This window comes from Oncorhynchus kisutch, unplaced genomic scaffold (genome assembly GCF_002021735.2).
Source record: "Oncorhynchus kisutch isolate 150728-3 unplaced genomic scaffold, Okis_V2 Okis09a-Okis19a_hom, whole genome shotgun sequence".
NCBI lineage: Eukaryota > Metazoa > Chordata > Actinopteri > Salmoniformes > Salmonidae > Oncorhynchus > Oncorhynchus kisutch.
Window position 1 is genome coordinate 14,533,919 of NW_022261985.1, and position 24,958 is coordinate 14,558,876.

Sequence of the window (24,958 nt, forward strand, 5' to 3'; positions counted from 1 at the left end):
ATGGCTGCCATGAGGGATGAGTTCACCAAACTGGAGGGGGAGGTGGTGGTCCCGCTGAGGGAGAGCGTGAGCAAACAGCCAGCAGACATCCACACCTTAGAGGAGCTCCTAACCAAGGTGTAAACAGCAACCAGACATCCTTAGAGGAGGTCCTAACCAAGGTGTAAACAGCCACCAGACATCCTTAGAGGGGCTCCTAACCAAGGTGTAAACAGCAACCAGACATCCTTAGAGGAGGTCCTAACCAAGGTGTAAACAGCCACCAGACATCCTTAGAGGGGCTCCTAACCAAGGTGTAAACAGCAACCAGACAACCACACCTTAGAGGGGCTCCTAACCAAGGTGTAAACAGCAACCAGACAACCACACCTTAGAGGGGCTCCTAACCAAGGTGAGGACAGCAACCAGACATCCACACCTTAGAGGGGCTCCTAACCAAGGTGTAAACAGCAACCAGACATCCTTAGAGGGGCTCCTAACCAAGGTGTAAACAGCAACCAGTCATCCTTAGAGGGGCTCCTAACCAAGGTGTAAACAGCAACCAGACATCCTTAGAGGGGCTCCTAACCAAGGTGTAAACAGCAACCAGACATCCTTAGAGGAGCTCCTAACCAAGGTGTAAACAGCAACCAGACATCCTTAGAGGGGCTCCTAACCAAGGTGTAAACAGCAACCAGACATCCTTAGAGGGGCTCCTAACCAAGGTGTAAACAGCAACCAGACATCCTTAGAGGGGCTCCTAACCAAGGTGTAAACAGCAACCAGACATCCTTAGAGGGGCTCCTAACCAAGGTGTAAACAGCAACCAGACATCCTTAGAGGGGCTCCTAACCAAGATGTAAACAGCAACCAGACATCCTTAGAGGGGCTCCTAACCAAGGTGTAAACAGCAACCAGACATCCTTAGAGGGGCTCCTAACCAAGGTGTAAACAGCAACCAGACATCCTTAGTGGAGCTCCTAACCAAGGTGTAAACAGCAACCAGACATCCTTAGAGGGGCTCCTAACCAAGGTGAGGACAGCAACCAGACAACCACACCGAAGAGGTGCTCCTAACCAAGGTGTAAACAGCAACCAGACAACAACACCGAAGAGGGGCTCCTAACCAAGGTGTAAACAGCAACCAGACATCCTTAGAGGGGCTCCTAACCAAGGTGAGGACAGCAACCAGACATCCCTAGAGGGGCTCCTAACCAAGGTGTAAACAGCCACCAGACATCCTTAGAGGGGCTCCTAACCAAGGTGTAAACAGCAACCAGACATCCTTAGAGGGGCTCCTAACCAAGGTGTAAACAGCAACCAGACAACCACACCTTAGAGGAGCTCCTAACCAAGGTGTAAACAGCAACCAGACAACCACACCTTAGAGGGGCTCCTAACCAAGGTGTAAACAGCAACCAGACATCCTTAGAGGGGCTCCTAACCAAGGTGTAAACAGCAACCAGACATCCTTAGAGGGGCTCCTAACCAAGGTGTAAACAGCAACCAGACATCCCTAGAGGAGCTCCTAACCAAGGTGTAAACAGCAACCAGACATCCACACCTTAGAGGGGCTCCTAACCAAGGTGTAAACATCAACCAGACATCATTAGAGGGGCTCCTAACCAAGGAGCGGACAGAGCAGGACAGCAGCCTTGCAACACAGCTGAAAGAGGTTCAGCAACAGAGAGACGGACACAAGAGAGAGTTTGCTGATCTAACAAAGGAAGTGAGAGAGCTCCAAAAAGACAGGCAGAACAGTAATAACGATCTGACCACACTGAGAGGAGCTGCAGGAGAGACAGAGGACAGAGGACAGGCTGCAGGAGAGACAGAGGACAGAGGACAGGCTGCAGGAGAGACAGAGGACAGAGGACAGGCTGCAGGAGAGACAGAGAACAGAGGACAGAGGACAGGCTGCAGGAGAGACAGAGGACAGAGGACAGGCTGCAGGAGCAGCTAGATAACCACTCTATAACCTGCCCTCACACAGCAGAGGAACCTCCTCAACCAGCCAGACCTCCTCAGCCCTGTCCTCAACCAGCCAGACCTCCCCAGACCTGTCCTCAACCAGCCAGACCTTCCCAGACCTGTCCTCAACCAGCCAGACCTCCCCAGACCTGTCCTCAACCAGCCAGACCTCCCCAGACCTGTCCTCAACCAGCCAGACCTCCCCAGACCTGTCCTCAACCAGCCAGACCTCCCCAGACCTGTCCTCAACCAGCCAGACCTCCCCAGACCTGTCCTCAACCAGCCAGACCTCCCCAGACCTGTCCTCAACCAGCCAGACCTCCCCAGACCTGTCCTCAACCAGCCAGACCTCCCCAGACCTGTCCTCAACCAGCCAGACCTCCCCAGACCTGTCCTCAACCAGCCAGACCTCCCCAGACCTGTCCTCAACCAGCCAGACCTCCCCAGACCTGTCCTCAACCAGCCAGACCTCCCCAGACCTGTCCTCAACCAGCCAGACCTCCCCAGACCTGTCCTCAACCAGCCAGACCTCCCCAGACCTGTCCTCAACCAGCTAGACCTCCACAGACCTGTCCTCAACCAGCTAGACCTCCCCAGACCTGTCCTCAACCAGCCAGACCTCCCAGACCTGTCCTCAACCAGCCAGACCTCCCCAGACCTGTCCTCAACCAGCCAGACCTCCCCAGACCTGTCCTCAACCAGCCAGACCTCCCCAGACCTGTCCTCAACCAGCTAGACCTCTCCAGACCTGTCCTCAACCAGCTAGACCTCCCCAGACCTGTCCTCAACCAGCCAGACCTCCCCAGACCTGTCCTCAACCAGCCAGACCTCCCCAGACCTGTCCTCAACCAGCCAGACCTCCCCAGACCTGTCCTCAACCAGCCAGACTTGTCCTCAACCAGCTAGACCTCCCCAGACCTGTCCTCAACCAGCTAGACCTCCCCAGACCTGTCCTCAACCAGCCAGACCTCCCCAGACCTGTCCTCAACCAGCCAGACCTCCCCAGACCTGTCCTCAACCAGCCAGACCTCCCCAGACCTGTCCTCAACCAGCCAGACCTCCCCAGACCTGTCCTCAACCAGCCAGACCTGTCCTCAACCAGCTAGACCTCCCCAGACCTGTCCTCAACCAGCTAGACCTCCCCAGACCTGTCCTCAACCAGCCAGACCTCCCCAGACCTGTCCTCAACCAGCCAGACCTCCCCAGACCTGTCCTCAACCAGCTAGACCTCCCCAGACCTGTCCTCAACCAGCTAGACCTCCCCAGACCTGTCCTCAACCAGCCAGACCTCCCCAGACCTGTCCTCAACCAGCCAGACCTCCCCAGACCTGTCCTCAACCAGCTAGACCTCCCCAGACCTGTCCTCAACCAGCCAGACCTCCCCAGACCTGTCCTCAACCAGCTAGACCTCCCCAGACCTGTCCTCAACCAGCTCCAACACCCACCAGCCCCCCCTCTACCCCCTCCAGTCCATAACAGACCAGCTCCAACACCCACCAGCCCCCCCTCTACCCCCTCCAGTCCATAACAGACCAGCCACCCCCCAGCTCCAGCTCCAACACCCACCAGCCACCCCTCTACCCCCTCCATTCCATAACAGACCAGCCACACCCCAGCTCCAACACCCACCAGCCAACCCTCAGCCCCCCCTCTACCCCCTCCAGTCCATAACAGACCAGCTCCAACACCCACCAGCCCCCCCTCTACCCCCTCCAGTCCATAACAGACCAGCCACACCCCAGCTCCAACACCCACCAGCCCCTCCTCTACCTCCTCCAGTCCATAACAGACCAGCTCCAACACCCACCAGACCCCCCTCTACCTCCTCCAGTCCATAACAGACCAGCTCCAACACCCACCAGCCCCTCCTCTACCTCCTCCAGTCCATAACAGACCAGCTCCAACACCCACCAGCCCCTCCTCTACCCCCTCCAGTCAATAACAGACCAGCTCCAACACCCACCAGCCCCCCCCTCTACCCCCTCCAGTCCATAACAGACCAGCTCCAACACCCACCAGCCCCCCCCCCCTACCCCCTCCAGTCCATAACAGACCAGCTCCAACACCCACCAGCCACCCCCCTCTACCCTATCCAGTCCATTACAGACCAGCTCCAACACCCACCAGCCCCCCCTCTACCCGCTCCAGTCCATAACAGACCAGCTCCAACACCCACCAGCCCCCCCCCCCCCCCTACCCCCTCCAGTCCAGTGAGGTTAATTTTGAAGGTTAAGAAAAAAACAGTTAGGACATCTCTTATACTTTGCATTTTGGAATTTACAAGGATTGAAGTAAAAACCATTACCACGTTGCTCCAGGCCTGTTCTGATTCATTACCCAGCTAGCCTATACCATTACCACATTGCTCCAGGCCTGTTCTGATTCATTACCCAGCTAGCCTATACCATTACCACGTTGCTCCAGGCTTGTTCTGATTCATTACCCAGCTAGCCTATACCATTACCACGTTGCTCCAGGCCTGTTCTGATTCATTACCCAGCCAGCCTATACCATTACCACGTTGCTCCAGGCCTGTTCTGATTCATTACCCAGCTAGCCTATACCATTACCACGTTGCTCCAGGCCTGTTCTGATTCATTACCCAGCTAGCCTATACCATTACCACGTTGCTCCAGGCTTGTTCTGATTCATTACCCAGCTAGCCTATACCATTACCACGTTGCTACAGCCCTGTTCTGATTCATTACCCAGCTAGCCTATACCATTACCACGTTGCTACAGCCCTGTTCTGATTCATTACCCAGCTAGCCTATACCATTACCATGTTGCTACAGCCCTGTTCTGATTCATTACCCAGCTAGCCTATACCATTACCACGTTGCTCCAGGCCTGTTCTGATTCATTACCCAGCTAGCCTATACCATTACCACGTTGCTACAGCCCTGTTCTGATTCATTACCCAGCTAGCCTATACCATTACCACGTTGCTACAGCCCTGTTCTGATTCATTACCCAGCTAGCCTATACCATTACCACGTTGCTACAGCCCTGTTCTGATTCATTACCCAGCTAGCCTATACCATTACCACGTTGCTCCAGCCCTGTTCTGATTCATTACCCAGCTAGCCTATACCATTACCACGTTGCTCCAGCCCTGTTCTGATTCATTACCCAGCTAGCCTATACCATTACCACGTTGCTACAGCCCTGTTCTGATTCATTACCCAGCTAGCCTATACCATTACCACGTTGCTACAGCCCTGTTCTGATTCATTACCCAGCTAGCCTATACCATTACCACGTTGCTCCAGCCCTGTTCTGATTCATTACCCAGCTAGCCTATACCATTACCACGTTGCTACAGCCCTGTTCTGTTTCATTACCCAGCTAGCCTATACCATTACCACGTTGCTCCAGGCCTGTTCTGATTCATTACCCAGCTAGCCTATACCATTACCACATTGCTCCAGCCCTGTTCTGATTCATTACCCAGCTAGCCTATACCATTACCACGTTGCTACAGCCCTGTTCTGATTCATTACCCAGCTAGCCTATACCATTACCACGTTGCTACAGCCCTGTTCTGATTCATTACCCAGCTAGCCTATACCATTACCACGTTGCTACAGCCCTGTTCTGATTCATTACCCAGCTAGCCTATACCATTACCACGTTGCTACAGCCCTGTTCTGATTCATTACCCAGCTAGCCTATACCATTACCACGTTGCTACAGCCCTGTTCTGATTCATTACCCAGCTAGCCTATACCATTACCACGTTGCTCCAGCCCTGTTCTGATTCATTACCCAGCTAGCCTATACCATTACCACGTTGCTACAGCCCTGTTCTGATTCATTACCCAGCTAGCCTATACCATTACCACGTTGCTACAGCCCTGTTCTGATTCATTACCCAGCTAGCCTATACCATTACCACGTTGCTCCAGCCCTGTTCTGATTCATTACCCAGCTAGCCTATACCATTACCACGTTGCTACAGCCCTGTTCTGTTTCATTACCCAGCTAGCCTATACCATTACCACGTTGCTCCAGGCCTGTTCTGATTCATTACCCAGCTAGCCTATACCATTACCACATTGCTCCAGCCCTGTTCTGATTCATTACCCAGCTAGCCTATACCATTACCACGTTGCTACAGCCCTGTTCTGATTCATTACCCAGCTAGCCTATACCATTACCACGTTGCTACAGCCCTGTTCTGATTCATTACCCAGCTAGCCTATACCATTACCATGTTGCTCCAGCCCTGTTCTGATTCATTACCCAGCTAGCCTATACCATTACCACGTTGCTCCAGCCCTGTTCTGATTCATTACCCAGCTAGCCTATACCATTACCACGTTGCTACAGCCCTGTTCTGATTCATTACCCAGCTAGCCTATACCATTACCACGTTGCTCCAGCCCTGTTCTGATTCATTACCCAGCTAGCCTATACCATTACCACGTTGCTACAGCCCTGTTCTGATTCATTACCCAGCTAGCCTATACCATTACCACGTTGCTACAGCCCTGTTCTGATTCATTACCCAGCTAGCCTATACCATTACCACGTTGCTACAGCCCTGTTCTGATTCATTACCCAGCTAGCCTATACCATTACCACGTTGCTACAGCCCTGTTCTGATTCATTACCCAGCTAGCCTATACCATTACCACGTTGCTACAGCCCTGTTCTGATTCATTACCCAGCTAGCCTATACCATTACTACGTTGCTACAGCCCTGTTCTGATTCATTACCCAGCTAGCCTATACCATTACCACGTTGCTACAGCCCTGTTCTGATTCATTACCCAGCTAGCCTATACCATTACCACGTTGCTACAGCCCTGTTCTGATTCATTACCCAGCTAGCCTATACCATTACCACGTTGCTACAGCCCTGTTCTGATTCATTACCCAGCTAGCCTATACCATTACCACGTTGCTCCAGCCCTGTTCTGATTCATTACCCAGCTAGCCTATACCATTACCACGTTGCTACAGCCCTGTTCTGATTCATTACCCAGCTAGCCTATACCATTACCACGTTGCTACAGCCCTGTTCTGATTCATTACCCAGCTAGCCTATACCATTACCACGTTGCTACAGCCCTGTTCTGATTCATTACCCAGCTAGCCTATACCATTACCACGTTGCTACAGCCCTGTTCTGATTCATTACCCAGCTAGCCTATACCATTACCACGTTGCTCCAGCCCTGTTCTGATTCATTACCCAGCTAGCCTATACCATTACCACGTTGCTCCAGCCCTGTTCTGATTCATTACCCAGCTAGCCTATACCATTACCACGTTGCTACAGCCCTGTTCTGATTCATTACCCAGCTAGCCTATACCATTACCACGTTGCTACAGCCCTGTTCTGATTCATTACCCAGCTAGCCTATACCATTACCACGTTGCTCCAGGCTTGTTCTGATTCATTACCCAGCTAGCCTATACCATTACCACGTTGCTACAGCCCTGTTCTGATTCATTACCCAGCTAGCCTATACCATTACCACGTTGCTCCAGGCCTGTTCTGATTCATTACCCAGCTAGCCTATACCATTACCACGTTGCTACAGCCCTGTTCTGATTCATTACCCAGCTAGCCTATACCATTACCACGTTGCTACAGCCCTGTTCTGATTCATTACCCAGCTAGCCTATACCATTACCACGTTGCTACAGCCCTGTTCTGATTCATTACCCAGCTAGCCTATACCATTACCACGTTGCTCCAGGCCTGTTCTGATTCATTACCCAGCTAGCCTATACCATTACCACGTTGCTACAGCCCTGTTCTGATTCATTACCCAGCTAGCCTATACCATTACCACGTTGCTACAGCCCTGTTCTGATTCATTACCCAGCTAGCCTATACCATTACCACGTTGCTACAGCCCTGTTCTGATTCATTACCCAGCTAGCCTATACCATTACCACGTTGCTACAGCCCTGTTCTGATTCATTACCCAGCTAGCCTATACCATTACCACGTTGCTACAGCCCTGTTCTGATTCATTACCCAGCTAGCCTATACCATTACCACGTTGCTACAGCCCTGTTCTGATTCATTACCCAGCCAGCCTATACCATTACCACGTTGCTCCAGCCCTGTTCTGATTCATTACCCAGCTAGCCTATACCATTACCACGTTGCTACAGCCCTGTTCTGATTCATTACCCAGCTAGCCTATACCATTACCACGTTGCTACAGCCCTGTTCTGATTCATTACCCAGCTAGCCTATACCATTACCACGTTGCTACAGCCCTGTTCTGATTCATTACCCAGCTAGCCTATACCATTACCACGTTGCTACAGCCCTGTTCTGATTCATTACCCAGCTAGCCTATACCATTACCACGTTGCTACAGCCCTGTTCTGATTCATTACACAGCTAGCCTATACCATTACCACGTTGCTACAGCCCTGTTCTGATTCATTACCCAGCTAGCCTATACCATTACCACGTTGCTACAGCCCTGTTCTGATTCATTACCCAGCTAGCCTATACCATTACCACGTTGCTCCAGGCTTGTTCTGATTCATTACCCAGCTAGCCTATACCATTACCACGTTGCTACAGCCCTGTTCTGATTCATTACCCAGCTAGCCTATACCATTACCACGTTGCTACAGCCCTGTTCTGATTCATTACCCAGCTAGCCTATACCATTACCACGTTGCTACAGCCCTGTTCTGATTCATTACCCAGCTAGCCTATACCATTACCACGTTGCTACAGCCCTGTTCTGATTCATTACCCAGCTAGCCTATACCATTACCACGTTGCTACAGCCCTGTTCTGATTCATTACCCAGCTAGCCTATACCATTACCACGTTGCTACAGCCCTGTTCTGATTCATTACCCAGCTAGCCTATACCATTACCACGTTGCTACAGCCCTGTTCTGATTCATTACCCAGCTAGCCTATACCATTACCACGTTTTTATTTATTTATTTTTATTTTACCTTTATTTAACCAGGTAGGCTAGTTGAGAACACCTTTATTTAACCAGGTAGGCTAGTTGAGAACACCTTTATTTAACCAGGTAGGCTAGTTGAGAACACCTTTATTGAACCAGGTAGGCTAGTTGAGAACACCTTTATTTAACCAGGTAGGCAAGTTGAGAACAAGTTCTCATTTACAATTGCGACCTGGCCAAGATAAAGCAAAGCAGTTCGACAGATACAACGACACAGAGTTACACATGGAGTAAAAACAAACATACAGTCAATAATGCAGTATAAACAAGTCTATATACAATGTGAGCAAATGAGGTGAGAAGGGAGGTAAAGGCAAAAAAGGCCATGATGGCAAAGTAAATACAATATAGCAAGTAAAACACTGGAATGGTAGTTTTGCAATGGAAGAATGTGCAAAGTAGAAATAAAAATAATGGGGTGCAAAGGAGCAAAATAAATAAATAAATTAAAATTAAATACAGTTGGGAAAGAGGTAGTTGTTTGGGCTAAATTATAGGTGGGCTATGTACAGGTGCAGTAATTTGTGAGCTGCTCTGACAGTTGGTGCTTAAAGCTAGTGAGGGAGATAAGTGTTTCCAGTTTCAGAGATTTTTGTAGTTCATTCCAGTCATTGGCAGCAGAGAACTGGAAGGAGAGGCGGCCAAAGAAAGAATTGGTTTTGGGGGTGACTAGAGAGATATACCTGCTGGAGCGTGTGCTACAGGTGGGAGATGCTATGGTGATCAGCGAGCTGAGATAAGGGGGGACTTTACCTAGCAGGGTCTTGTAGATGACATGGAGCCAGTGGGTTTGGCGACGAGTATGAAGCGAGGGCCAGCCAACGAGAGCGTACAGGTCGCAATGGTGGGTAGTATATGGGGCTTTGGTGATAAAACGGATTGCACTGTGATAGACTGCATCCAATTTGTTGAGTAGGGTATTGGAGGCTATTTTGTAAATGACATCGCCAAAGTCGAGGATTGGTAGGATGGTCAGTTTTACAAGGGTATGTTTGGCAGCATGAGTGAAGGATGCTTTGTTGCGAAATAGGAAGCCAATTCTAGATTTAACTTTGGATTGGAGGTGTTTGATATGGGTCTGGAAGGAGAGTTTACAGTCTAACCAGACACCTAAGTATTTGTAGTTGTCCGCGTATTCTAAGTCAGAGCCGTCCAGAGTAGTGATGTTGGACAGGCGGGTAGGTGCAGGTAGCGATCGGTTGAAGAGCATGCATTTAGTTTTACTTGTATTTAAGAGCAATTGGAGGCCACGGAAGGAGAGTTGTATGGCATTGAAGCTTGCCTGGAGGGTTGTTAACACAGTGTCCAAAGAAGGGCCGGAAGTATACAGAATGGTGTCGTCTGCGTAGAGGTGGATCAGGGACTCACCAGCAGCAAGAGCGACCTCATTGATGTATACAGAGAAGAGAGTCGGTCCAAGAATTGAACCCTGTGGCACCCCCATAGAGACTGCCAGAGGTCCGGACAGCAGACCCTCCGATTTGACACACTGAAATCTATCAGAGAAGTAGTTGGTGAACCAGGCGAGGCAATCATTTGAGAAACCAAGGCTGTCGAGTCTGCCGATGAGGATGTGGTGATTGACAGAGTCGAAAGCCTTGGCCAGATCAATGAATACGGCTGCACAGTAATGTTTCTTATCGATGGCGGTTAAGATATCGTTTAGGACCTTGAGCGTGGCTGAGGTGCACCCATGACCAGCTCTGAAAACAGATTGCATAGCAGAGAAGGTATGGTGAGATTCGAAATGGTCGGTAATCTGTTTGTTGACTTGGCTTTCGAAGACCTTAGAAAGGCACGGTAGGATAGATATAGGTCTGTAGCAGTTTGGGTCAAGAGTGTCCCCCCCTTTGAAGAGGGGGATGACCGCAGCTGCTTTCCAATCTTTGGGAATCTCAGACGACACGAAAGAGAGGTTGAACAGGCTAGTAATAGGGGTGGCAACAATTTCGGCAGATAATTTTAGAAAGAAAGGGTCCAGATTGTCTAGCCCGGCTGATTTGTAGGGGTCCAGATTTTGCAGCTCTTTCAGAACATCAGCTGAATGGATTTGGGAGAAGGAGAAATGGGGAAGGCTTGGGCGAGTGGCTGTTGGGAGTGCAGTGCTGTTGTCCGGGGTAGGAGTAGCCAGGTGGAAAGCATGGCCAGCCGTAGAAAAATGCTTATTGAAATTCTCAATTATGGTGGATTTATCAGTGGTGACAGTGTTTCCTATCTTCAGTGCAGTGGGCAGCTGGGAGGAGGTGTTCTTATTCTCCATGGACTTTACAGTGTCCCAGAACTTTTTTGAGTTAGTGTTGCAGGAAGCAAATTTCTGCTTGAAAAAGCTAGCCTTGGCTTTTCTAACTGCCTGTGTATAATGGTTTCTAGCTTCCCTGAACAGCTGCATATCACGGGGGCTGTTCGATGCTAATGCAGAACGCCATAGGATGTTTTTGTGTTGGTTAAGGGCAGTCAGGTCTGGGGAGAACCAAGGGCTATATCTGTTCCTGGTTCTAAATTTCTTGAATGGGGCATGTTTATTTAAGATGGTTAGGAAGGCATTTAAAAAAAATAACCAGGCATCCTCTACTGACGGGATGAGATCAATATCCTTCCAGGATACCCCGGCCAGGTCGATTAGAAAGGCCTGCTCGCAGAAGTGTTTCAGGGAGCGTTTTACAGTGATGAGTGGAGGTCGTTTGACCGCTGACCCATTACGGATGCAGGCAATGAGGCAGTGATCGCTGAGATCTTGGTTGAAGACAGCAGAGGTGTATTTAGAGGGGAAGTTGGTTAGGATGATATCTATGAGGGTGCCCGTGTTTAAGGCTTTGGGGAGGTACCTGGTAGGTTCATTGATAATTTGTGTGAGAGACCACGTTGCTACAGCCCTGTTCTGATTCATTACCCAGCTAGCCTATACCATTACCACGTTGCTCCAGCCCTGTTCTGATTCATTACCCAGCTAGCCCATACCATTACCACTTTCCTCCGGGCCTGTTCTGATTCATTACCCAGCTAGCCTATACCATTACCACTTTCCTCCGGGCCTGTTCTGATTCATTACCCAGCTAGCCTATACTCCAGGCTACCTGCTACACTGATCCTGGTAGAACACCTTAAAGACCAGTAGTGATTGTATTAATAAAGAGTTATAGCAGCTATGTCACTCGGATGCTCAGGGGCATTATGGGAATGAATCATTGTGCCGTAGCGTTCTACTATAGCTCGATTAATATAGGACGTTATCCTCATTCATTTATCCTTAGATTGCCCTCCTGGTTTTACCTGAAGGGGGTGTTGGATTTATAATCAGTATAGGACGTTATCCTCATTCATTTATCCTTAGATTGTCCTCCTGGTTTTACCTGAAGGGGGTGTTGGATTTATAATCAGTATAGGACGTTATCCTCATTCATTTATCCTTAGATTGTCCTCCTGGTTTTACCTGAAGGGGGTGTTGGATTTATAATCAGTATAGGACGTTATCCTCATTCATTTATCCTTAGATTGTCCTCCTGGTTTTACCTGAAGGGGGTGTTGGATTTATAATCAGTGTAGGACGTTATCCTCATTCATTTATCCTTAGATTGTCCTCCTGGTTTTACCTGAAGGGGGTGTTGGATTTATAATCAGTATAGGACGTTATCCTCATTCATTTATCCTTAGATTGTCCTCCTGGTTTTACCTGAAGGGGGTGTTGGATTTATAATCAGTATAGGACGTTATCCTCATTCATTTATCCTTAGATTGTCCTCCTGGTTTTACCTGAAGGGGGTGTTGGATTTATAATCAGTATAGGACGTTATCCTCATTCATTTATCCTTAGATTGTCCTCCTGGTTTTACCTGAAGGGGGTGTTGGATTTATAATCAGTATAGGACGTTATCCTCATTCATTTATCCTTAGATTGTCCTCCTGGTTTTACCTGAAGGGGGTGTTGGATTTATAATCAGTATAGGACGTTATCCTCATTCATTTATCCTTAGATTGTCCTCCTGGTTTTACCTGAAGGGGGTGTTGGATTTATAATCAGTATAGGACGTTATCCTCATTCATTTATCCTTAGATTGTCCTCCTGGTTTTACCTGAAGGGGGATTTATAATCAGTATAGGACGTTATCCTCATTCATTTATCCTTAGATTGTCCTCCTGGTTTTACCTGAAGGGGGTGTTGGATTTATAATCAGTATAGGACGTTATCCTCATTCATTTATCCTTAGATTGTCCTCCTGGTTTTACCTGAAGGGGGTGTTGGATTTATAATCAGTATAGGACGTTATCCTCATTCATTTATCCTTAGATTGTCCTCCTGGTTTTACCTGAAGGGGGATTTATAATCAGTATAGGACGTTATCCTCATTCATTTATCCTTAGATTGTCCTCCTGGTTTTACCTGAAGGGGGTGTTGGATTTATAATCAGTATAGGACGTTATCCTCATTCATTTATCCTTAGATTGTCCTCCTGGTTTTACCTGAAGGGGGTGTTGGATTTATAATCAGTATAGGACGTTATCCTCATTCATTTATCCTTAGATTGCCCTCCTGGTTTTACCTGAAGGGGGTGTTGGATTTATAATCAGTATAGGACGTTATCCTCATTCATTTATCCTTAGATTGTCCTCCTGGTTTTACCTGAAGGGGGTTTATAATCAGTATAGGACGTTATCCTCATTCATTTATCCTTAGATTGTCCTCCTGGTTTTACCTGAAGGGGATTTATAATCAGTATAGGACGTTATCCTCATTCATTTATCCTTAGATTGTCCTCCTGGTTTTACCTGAAGGGGGATTTATAATCAGTATAGGACGTTATCCTCATTCATTTATCCTTAGATTGTCCTCCTGGTTTTACCTGAAGGGGGTGTTGGATTTATAATCAGTATAGGACGTTATCCTCATTCATTTATCCTTAGATTGTCCTCCTGGTTTTACCTGAAGGGGGTGTTGGATTTATAATCAGTATAGGACGTTATCCTCATTCATTTATCCTTAGATTGTCCTCCTGGTTTTACCTGAAGGGGGTGTTGGATTTATAATCAGTATAGGACGTTATCCTCATTCATTTATCCTTAGATTGTCCTCCTGGTTTTACCTGAAGGGGGTGTTGGATTTATAATCAGTATAGGACGTTATCCTCATTCATTTATCCTTAGATTGTCCTCCTGGTTTTACCTGAAGGGGGTTTATAATCAGTGTAAATGTCTTCAAGGATCTATTATGTTATTTGTTTTATAAGGATGTTCTTCAAGGAAGGATTTATTGACTTCCTGTTTTATAAGGATGTTCTTCAAGGAAGGATTTATTGACTTCCTGTTTTATAAGGATGTTCTTCAAGGAAGGATTTATTGACTTCCTGTTTTATAAGGATGTTCTTCAAGGAATGATTTATTGACTTCCTGTTTTATAAGGATGTTCTTCAAGGAAGGATTTATTGACTTCCTGTTTTATACGGATGTTCTTCAAGGAAGGATTTATTGACTTCCTGTTTTATAAGGATGTTCTTCAAGGAAGGATTTATTGACTTCCTGTTTTATAAGGATGTTCTTCAAGGAAGGATTTATTGACTTCCTGCTCCTCTGTCTCAAAGGAGCAGCTTGTAGATACAATAACATGTTCTGGTAATGGCTCTCTCTCCTGGCAGACCTCGAGGGAGACGAACACCAGGGAGATAGTTTAACTAGCACTGTGGTGTGTGTGTGTGTGTGTGTGTGTGTGCGTGGTTGTGTGCGTGTTCCAGTACATAATGAAAGCTCCCTGACTACTGTGTATTACTGGTAATAAATAGCATAAGAATGAATTCACATTGTCCCTAAAGCCGTTCACTGTATGTTGATGTCTTATAAGGTCCAACGCAAGTGTTTTTTTAATCTCAATATCAAATCATTTCTCGGAAACAATTAAGTAACTTACTGTGATTGTTTTCTATTAAAGTTTGCCTCATGCAGCGTGACACATCTCCTTCACATAGAGTTGATCAGGCTTGTTGATTGTGGCCTGTGGAATGTTGTCCCACTCCTCTTCAATGGCGGTGCGAAGTTACTGGATATTGGCGGGAACTGGAACACGCTGTTGTACTGGTTGATCCGGAGCATCCCAAACATGTGGTGAGTATTCAGGCCGTGGAAGAACTGGGACATTTTCAGCATCCAGGAATTGTGTAGAGATCCTTGCGACTTGGGGCCGTGCATTATCATGCTGAAACATGAGGTGATGGGGGAGGATGAATGGCACGACAATGGGCCTCAGGATCTCGTTACAGTATCTCTGTGCAGTCAAATTGCCATCAATAAAATGCAATTGTGTTCATTGTCTGTAGTTTATGCCTGCCCCCATACCATAATCCCAACACCACCATGGGGAACTCTGTTCACAACGATGACATCAACAAACCGCTCGTCTACATGACACCACGTGGCCGGTTGGACGAATTCTCTAAAACAATGTTGGAGGCGGTTTATGGTAGAGAAATTAACATTCAATTCTCTGGCAACAGCTCTGGTGGACATTCCAGCAGTCAACATGCCAATTGCCCGGTCTCTCAAAACTTGAGAAATCTCTGGCATTATGTTGTTGTGACAAAACTGCACATTTTAGACTGATCTTTTAGTGTCCCAAGCACAAGGTACACCTGTGTAATGATCATGCTGTTTAATTTGCTTCTTAATCCACTCCTGTCAAGTGAATGGATTATCTTGGTAAAGGAGAAATGCTCCCTCACAGGGATGTAAAGAAATGTGTGAAAGAAGGAGAAATATCTTTTTTTGTCTGTCATGACGTTGGCCTGGGGGGTAGGTTTATGACAATCATAAATACCTCTTCCCCCCTTTTCCCTCTCTCTACCCTACTGTCATGACGTTGGCCTGGGGGGTTGGTTTATGACAGTCATAAATACCTCTTCTCTCCTTTTTCCTCTCTCTACCCTACTGATGTTACATTTGCAAATCCCTTGGTTAACATAGAGATTCTGGGAACATCAGAAGGTGGGGGGAAATGAACTATATTCTGGTAATCCGACCAATGGAACATATGCGGTGGTACTTAATGAATATGATGTCAGTTCGGTTGTCATCTGAGACATTCTCATCGATGATAAGATGACATAAGCTCTACAGTGGAAAGTCTACACATCAGAGTTATCGGATTCACATGGAATTGTTGTTCAATTTAAATGTTTGAATATAAAATCATTGGTGTATAGAAGAAATGCCTTGATGTAAATGTAACCTCCTGTTCCGAGGATGTGACGATGACAGTCCATACGTTAACAGGACTAACATGTCAGCAGTTCTGGGTACATTAGGATGACGATCCGATGTCAGAATGGTTTAGATAATAACTGCAGAACGAAGCCAACCTTAGCGTGAGCTTTGGTTGCGAATGATATGATCTTTGAACTCTTATTCACTGCAGAAGTGATACCTCCTAGCCGTTGAGTTAGCAATAGCAGCTGCAAACGTAGGCTAGGAAAGAACAGACAGAGTATCCCGTTCTGATTCTTCAAAGGACAAAGGGCTCTGTTGGGCAACGGCCTTCCATCTACCATCAACCTACCGAAGTGCAGCTCAGAGTAAATATTGATTGCGTTTTCCTTTTCCAAATGGGCGGTAATTTAGAATGCATAAGATACTGTATTTACGATAGAGAGAATCCCTGGTGTTCCGGAAGGTTCTCTGTGGAGATGACAGAGAGATTCCCTGCTGTTCCAGAAGCTTCTCTGGAAAGACTGAGCTCGAGAGACTGTGTGTGTTCATCATTTTGAAGTCAATGAGATTATTCAGGGCTTGGGAGTCACAGTATAAAGTCACCAATTAGACTCAAACTGTTACCGATAACAGCAACTAAACTGATGTAAAGACACTGCAATGGTTTTCCCCGGACCCTGTCCCATATTCTGTACACTCCAGTTTACAGTCAACCAATAGCCTGGCCTGATGGAGGTCTTGGCTGCATAGATGTGCCCCAACAGAAGTGGCCCTGGAGTTGTAGTGGGAGACATCTTGGTTCTCGCTGTCTGTTTGGACCCTGATCTAAAAGTCTGATGTGGATCCTGTGGCAGAGTGCCTCTCCTTTTGGTCTCTTGAGTCTTGGATGCTCTTAGTGAGAATTGAATTCTTTCACAGACCAGAGTAGAGGATTGGGGGGGAAAAAGTCATAATAAACAGATTTTATTTGAAAGAGTCACAAAGTTACATTAGATGTGGTAATTTTGTCACGACTGAGAAGATGGAGAACCGTGACGTGTGGCCTGGTGCTATCTGGGGTGAGGGAGGAGGAGGAGGAGAAGGAGGAGGAAGGAGGAAAGAGGAGGAGGAGGAGAGGTGAGGAGGGGTGAGGAGGAGGAGGAGGAGGAGAGGTGAGGAGGGGTGAGGAGGAGGAGGAGAGGTGAGGAGGGGTGAGGAGGAGGAGGAGGTTGAGGAGGAGGGGTGAGGAGGAGGAGGAGGTTGAGGATAATTTCGTCACGACTGAGAAGATGGAGAACCGAGACGTGTGGCCTGGTGCTATCTGGGGTGAGGGAGGAGGAGGAGGAGAAGGAGGAGGAAGGAGGAAAGAGGAGGAGGAGGAGGAGGAGAGGTGAGGAGGGGTGAGGAGGAGGAGGTTGAGGAGGAGGAGGGGTGAGGAGGAGGAGAGGTGAGGAGGGGTGAGGAGGAGGAGGTTGAGGAGGGGTGAGGAGGAGGAGGTTGAGGAGGGGTGAGGAGGAGAAGAGGTGAGGATGGGTGAGGAGGAGGAGGAGAGGTGAGGAGGAGGAGGTTGAGGAGGAGGTTGAGGAGGGGTGAGGAGGAGAAGAGGTGAGGATGGGTGAGGAGGAGGAGGAGAGGTGAGGAGGAGGAAGAGGAGGAGGAGGAGGAAGTTGAAGGAATAAATGGAATGTTGGGACTGACTAAAGGCTGTATCCATGGTGACAGAAGGTCATTCTCTCTCTGTCTCCATCCATCGCCGCCACCAACCAATCCATTAATGTCAGAGCAGGTCTGAACAGAACAGGTAAAAGAAAGAGATCAGTTTACATGAATCTCCTCAGGAGGTGTTCTATACACCGATGCACCGTTAATGGAGACTGGAGATTACTGGAATCTGGACACTGAAGATTACTGGAATCTGGACACTGGAAGATTACTGGAATCTGGACACTGGATGGACACTGGAAGATTACTGGAATCTGGACACTGGATGGACACTGGAAGATTACTGGAATCTGGACACTGGATGGACACTGGAAGATTACTGGAATCTGGACACTGGATGGACACTGGAAGATTACTGGAATCTGGACACTGGATGGACACTGGAAGATTACTGGAATCTGGACACTGGATGGACACTGGAAGATTACTGGAATCTGGACACTGGAAGATTACTGGAATCTGTGTGAGTAGCTGGACAGGTAGGATGACTGACAACAGGTGGTCACGGGTCAGGTGACTGACAACAGGTGGACAGGTAGGATGACTGACAGTAGCTGGACAGGTAAGATGACTGACAACAGGTGGACAGGTAGGATGACTGACAATAGGTGTTCAGGTAGGATGACTGACAGTAGGTGTTCAGGTAGGATGACTGGCAATAGATGTTCAGGTAGGATGACTGACAATAGGTGTTCAGGTAGGATGACTGACAGTAACTGGACAGGTAGGATGACTGACAACAGGTGGACAGGTAGGATGACTGACAGTAGCTGGACAGGTAAGATGACTGACAACAGGTGGACAGGTAGGATGACTGACAATAGGTGTTCAGGTAGGATGACTGACAGTAGGTGTTCAGGTAGGATGACTGGCAATAGCTGTTCAGGTAGGATGACTGACAACAGGTGGACAGGTAGGATGACTGACAGTAGCTGGACAGGTAGGATGACTGACAACAGGTGGTCAGGTAGGATGACTGACAATAGCTGTTCAGGTAGGATGACTGACAACAGGTGGACATGTAGGATGACTGACAACAGGTGGACAGGTAGGTTGACTGACAATAGGTGGAGAGGTAGGATGACTGACAACAGGTGGACAGGTAGGATGACCTACAACAGGTGGTCAGGTAGAATGACTGACAGTAGGTGGACAGGTTGGATGACTGACAGTAGCTGGACAGGTAGGATGACTGACAGTAGGTGGTCAGGTAGGATGACTGACAGTAACTGGACAGGTAGGATGACTGACAACAGCTGGATAGGCAGGATGACTGACAACAGGTGTTCAGGTAGGATGACTGACAACAGGTGTTCAGGCAGGATGACTGACAGTAGCTGGACAGGTAGGATGACTGACAGTAGGTGGACAGGCAGGATGACTGACAACAGGTGGACAGGTAGGATGACTGACAGTAGCTGGACAGGTAGGATGACTGACAACAGGTGGACAGGTAGGATGACTGACAGTAGCTGGACAGGTAGGATGACTGACAACAGGTGGACAGGCAGGATGACTGACAGTAGGTGGTCAGGTAGGATGACTGACAGTAGGTGGTCAGGTAGGATGACTGACAGTAGGTGGTCAGGTAGGATGACTGACAGTAGCTGGACAGGTAGGATGACTGACTACAGGTGGACAGGTAGGATGACTGACAGTAGGTGGTCAGGTAGGATGACTGACAGTAGGTGGTCAGGTAGGATGACTGACAGTAGGTGGTCAGGTAGGATGACTGACAACAGGTGGACAGGTAGGATGACTGACAGTAGCTGGACAGGTAGGATGACTGACAACAGGTGGACAGGTAGGATGACTGACAATAGGTGGACAGGTAGGATGACTGACAGTAGATGGACAGGTAGCATGACTGACAATAGGTGGACAGGTAGGATGGCTGACAATAGCTGGACAGGTAGGATGACTGACAGTAGCTGGACAGGTAGGATGACTGACAGTAGCTGGCCAGGTAGGATGACTGACAACAGGTGGACAGGTAGGATGACTGACAGTAGGTGGTCAGGTAGGATGACTGACAACAGGTGGACAGGTAGGATGACTGACAGTAGCTGGACAGGTAGGATGACTGACAGTAGCTGGACAGGTAGGATAACTGACAACAGGTGGACAGGTAGGATGACTGACAGTAGGTGGTCAGGTAGGATGACTGACAGTAGCTGGACAGGTAGGATGACTGACAACAGGTGGTCACGAGTCAGGTGACTGAGAGGAATGGAGGAGAGGAGAGGCAGGAATTTATTTCAACACAAAGTGGCAATTCAACATGAAGCATGACTGAGTCATTGAGGTTAAATTTAAGAAAATACATAACCTTAACCATCATAGCCTGGTTTGCCCTGTCCTGGGGTATCGTCGGACGGGGCCACAGTGTCTCACGATCCCTCCTGCCTCCAGTATTTATGCTGCAGTAGTTTATGTGTCGGGGGGCTAGGGTCAGTCTGTTATATCTGGAGTACTTCTCCTGTCTTATCCGGTGTCCTGTATGATTTTAAGTATAGTTTCTCTCTAATTCTCCCTTTGTCCTTCTTCCTCCCCTCCCAGAGGACCTGAGCCCTAGGACCATGCCTCAGGTCTACCTGGCCTGATGATTCCTTGCTGTCCCCAGTCCACCTGGCCGTGCTGCTGCTCCAGTTTCAACTGTTCTGCCTGCGGCTATGGAACCCTGACCTGTTCACCGGACATGCTACCTGTCCCAGACCTGCTGTTTTGGACTTTCCCTCTCTACCGCACCTGCTGTCGAGAACTCTGAATGCTCGGCAATGAAAAGCCAACTGACATTTACTCCTGAGGTGCTGACCTGTTGCACCCTCGACAACTACTGTGATTATTATTATTTGACCCTGCTGGTCATCTATGAAGATTTAAACATCTTGGCCATGTTCTGTTATAATCTCCACCCGGCACAGCCAGAAGAGGACTGGCCACCCCTCATAGCCTGGTTCCTCTCTAGGTTTATAATCTCCACCCGGCACAGCCAGAAGAGGACTGGCCACCCCTCATAGCCTGGTTCCTCTCTAGGTTTATAATCTCCACCCGGCACAGCCAGAAGAGGACTGGCCACCCCTCATAGCCTGGTTCCTCTCTAGGTTTATAATCTCCACCCGGCACAGCCAGAAGAGGAATGGCCACCCCTCATAGCCTGGTTCCTCTCTAGGTTTCTTCCTAGGTTTTGGCCTTTCTAGGGAGTTTTTCCTAGCCACCGTGCTTCTACACCTGCATGGCTTGCTGTTTGGGGAGTTTTAGGCTGGGTTTCTGTACAGCACTTTGAGATATCAGCTGATGTAAAAAAGGACTTCATAAATACATTTGATTGATTGATTAATTTGATATAAGTGGAAAGCTTAGCGATCAGCGTGATTTGTCAGACGGCAATCAGTGTGAGAAAGCACCCAAATCAGCATGGGGATGTCATACTAGTAACCAATCAGCATTGGAGGAGGGGTCAGACCCTTAATCAGTCTTTTGTCCATTCTGTCCTGTTTGTCTGGATGAAGTCTATTGAGATAACGAGGCTGATCACCTCTCTTCACATGATTTAGTCCAGGACTTTTCTAGTGGCCATTTTAATGAATTTGTGTTCAAGATGTTTTATTTTTTTTCCCCCCACACTTTCTCAATATGAACGATTTAACAATCTGGTTTAAAGGAGGGGGGGGGGGGGGGCGATGCACCAATTGGAAGCTGATAAGAACAGGCCTGGGGTCAGTCAGTCAGAGCTAGCCTGGTGGTCCTGGTGCTAAGAACAGGCCTGAGGTCAGTCAGTCAGAGCTAGCCTGGTGGTCCTGGTGCTAAGAACAGGCCTGGGGCCAGTCAAACAGAGCTAGCTTGGTGGTCCTGGTGCTAAGAACAGGCCTGGGGCCAGTCAACCAGAGATAACTTGGTGGTCCTGGTGCTAAGAACAGGCCTGGGGCCAGTTAAACAGAGCTAGCTTGGTATGCCTCTTAGAACCACCATAGGAGTTGTCTATAAAGCCCAAACAGATGTGTGGGACCACCAGTCTAAGTCAGTGCCAGAGGAAGCTTAATCTCCTCATCCCTTCATCTCCTAGCAGCTCTGGTATCTCCGGCACTAAGAGCCTTTGGCTTCTGACTGACTCACTGACAGACACAGTGGGGGGGAGGATTCTCTAGGCTGGAGGAGGGCCATCTCTCTCTCTCTCTAAACCCGCTCACTTCAACTCAGAGGTCCTGCTTAGGGGGAATATGGGGAATGTGGCTGTTTTCTTACACTCTGCATACGGATGTCACATGTACAGTTTGGACCGTCAGCCACGCTGGAGCTCTGGAGAGACAGATTAGTATCGAGTGGTGCTGATGTAACGGATGTGAAACGGCTAGCTTAGTTAGCGGTGGTGCTGAGGTAACGGATGTGAAACGGCTAGCTTAGTTAGCGGTGGTGCTGAGGTAACGGATGTGAAACGGCTAGCTTAGTTAGCGGTGGTGCTGAGGTAACGGATGTGAAACGGCTAGCTTAGTTAGCGGTGGTGCTGAGGTAACGGATGTGAAACGGCTAGCTTAGTTAGCGGTGGTGCTGAGTTAACGGATGTGAAACGGCTAGCTTAGTTAGCGGTGGTGCTGAGGTAACGGTTGTGAAACGGCTAGCTTAGTTAGCGGTGGTGCTGAGGTAACGGATGTGAAACGGCTAGCTTAGTTAGCGGTGGTGCTGTGGTAACGGATATGAAACGGCTAGCTTAGTTAGCGGTGGTGCTGAGGTAACGGATGTGAAACGGCTAGCTTAATTAGCGGTGGTGCTGAGGTAACGGATGTGAAACGGCTAGCTTAGTTAGCGGTGGTGCTGAGGTAATGGATGTGAAATGGCTAGCTTAGTTAGCGGTGGTGCTGAGGTAACGGATGTGAAACGGCTAGCTTAGTTAGCGGTGGTGCTGAGGTAACGGATGTGAAACGGCTAGCTTAGTTAGCGGAGGTGCTGAGGTAACGGATGTGAAACGGCTAGCTTAGTTAGCGGTGGTGCTGAGGTAACGGATGTGAAACGGCTAGCTTAGTTAGCGGTGGTGCTGAGGTAACGGATGTGAAACGGCTAGCTTAGTTAGCGGTGGTGCGCGCTAAATATCGTTTCAATCGTTGACGTCACTTGCTCCGAGACCTTGAAGTAGTAGTTCCCCTTTGCTCTGCAAGGGCCGTGGCTAATGTGGAGCGATGGGTAACGATGCTTCGAGGGGTGACTGTTGTTGATGTGTGCAGAGGGTCCCTGGTTCGCTCCCGGGTATGGGCGAGGGTATAAAGTTATACTGTTACACTGAGGAGTCTGTCATTGTTCGGGGCTTTTACTTCAGGGTTACGGTGCAGACGGCATCGATGTATATGAGACGTGGTACACAGCTGGCTGAGGGCGTGTTGATATTCATGAAGGGTTCCTTGGACTGTCGGTAGAGTAAACTTAGCCGTTAAACCCAACAGGTCTCAAGGTGTAAGGTTGTTACAATAAACTCTGTAAACATAACCTCGAGGGCTCTCTCTCACACACACACACACACACACACACACACACACACACACAGTGTATCTGCCAAACTCTAGCTCGGCCTATTCAGCTGTTGTCTCTGTAGTTTCCATGGTGACTCCAGGTTCTCTCCACACCTTATTCACAAGGTCTATAAATATACTGTGTGTTTACTGTGTGTGTTTACTGTTTGTGTTTACTGTGTGTGTTTACTCTGTTTGTGTTTACTGTGGGTGTTTACTGTGTGTGTTTACTGTGTGTGTTTACTGTTTGTGTTTACTGTTTGTGTTTACTGTGTGTGTTTACTGTGTGTGTTTACTGTTTGTGTTTACTGTTGACACCTTATACACAAGGTCTATAAATATGCAGTGTGTTTACTGTTTGTGTTTACTCTGTGTGTTTACTGTTTGTGTTTACTGTTTGTGTTTACTGTGTGTGTTTACTGTTTGTGTTTACTGTTTGTGTTTACTGTGTGTGTTTACTGTTTGTGTTTACTGTGTGTGTTTACTGTGGGTGTTTACTGTGTGTGTTTACTGTTTGTGTTTACTGTTTGTGTTTACTGTTTGTGTTTACTGTTTGTGTTTACTGTTTGTGTTTACTGTGGGTGTTTACTGTTTGTGTTTACTGTGTGTGTTTACTGTGGGTGTTTACTGTTTGTGTTTACTGTGGGTGTTTACTGTGTGTGTTTATTCTGAGTGATTCACCCTGTGGCTGTGAGACAGTTCACCCTGTGGCTGTGAGACAGTTCACCCTGTGGCTGTGAGACAGTTCACCCTGTGGCTGTGAGACAGTTCACCCTGTGGCTGTGAGACAGTTCCCCCTGTGGCTGTGAGACAGTTCACCCTGTGGCTGTGAGACAGTTCACCCTGTGGCTGTGAGACAGTTCACCCTGTGGCTGTGAGACAGTTCACCCTGTGGCTGTGAGACAGTTCACCCTGTGGCTGTGAGACAGGTCACCCTGTGGCTGTGAGACAGTTCACCCTGTGGCTGTGAGACAGGTCACCCTGTGGCTGTGAGACAGTTCACCCTGTGGCTGTGAGACAGTTCACCCTGTGGCTGTGAGACAGTTCACCCTGTGGCTGTGAGACAGGTCACCCTGTGGATGTGAGACAGTTCACCCTGTGGCTGTGAGACAGTTCACCCTGTGGCTGTGAGACAGTTCACCCTGTGGCTGTGAGACAGTTGTTTACTACATATGGAATAGGTTGCCATGTGAACTGCATCCTCAGGGAGTTTAAATTGAGGTGAAGTGTTCTGTACCATCACGTCAAGTCGATCTGGGCCCAGGGCCCCCCAGGGTCCCCCAGTGCCCCCCAGTGCCCCCCAGCGCCCCCCAGTGCCCCCCAGGGCCCCCCAGGGCCCCCAGTGCCCCCCAGGGCCCCCCAGGGCCCCCCAGTGCCCCCCAGGGGCCCCCAGTGCTCTACATCACGGGAGTTAAAACAGTGTGAAGGTTGTTGTTGTGCAACAGATCTGTGAATTGCATTGACCAACAGCTCTTACAGGGGCTGTCCTCTGTGTCCTCTGTGTTTTTAGTGTGTTCTCCCCCAAACACCCCTCAGCAAAGAGGAACCCACCTCAACTGGAGTCAGAGTGTGCTGGGTTCTCCCCAAACACCCCTCAGCAAAGAGGAACCCACCTCAACGGGAGTCAGAGTGTGCTGTGTTCTGTTCAGTTTATCTGA

At 48.4% G+C, this 24,958-nt stretch overlaps 1 protein-coding gene across 1 annotated transcript; it reads left to right on the top strand.

Moving 5' to 3' along the window:
• LOC116360533 (proline-rich extensin-like protein EPR1) lies at positions 1–24,958 on the top strand. Its single transcript, XM_031815239.1, has 5 exons — positions 1–117; positions 1,973–2,670; positions 2,743–3,370; positions 24,550–24,719; positions 24,811–24,958. Exons 1-5 carry the CDS (start codon positions 1–3, stop codon positions 24,956–24,958), a joined length of 1,761 nt encoding a protein of 586 aa, XP_031671099.1.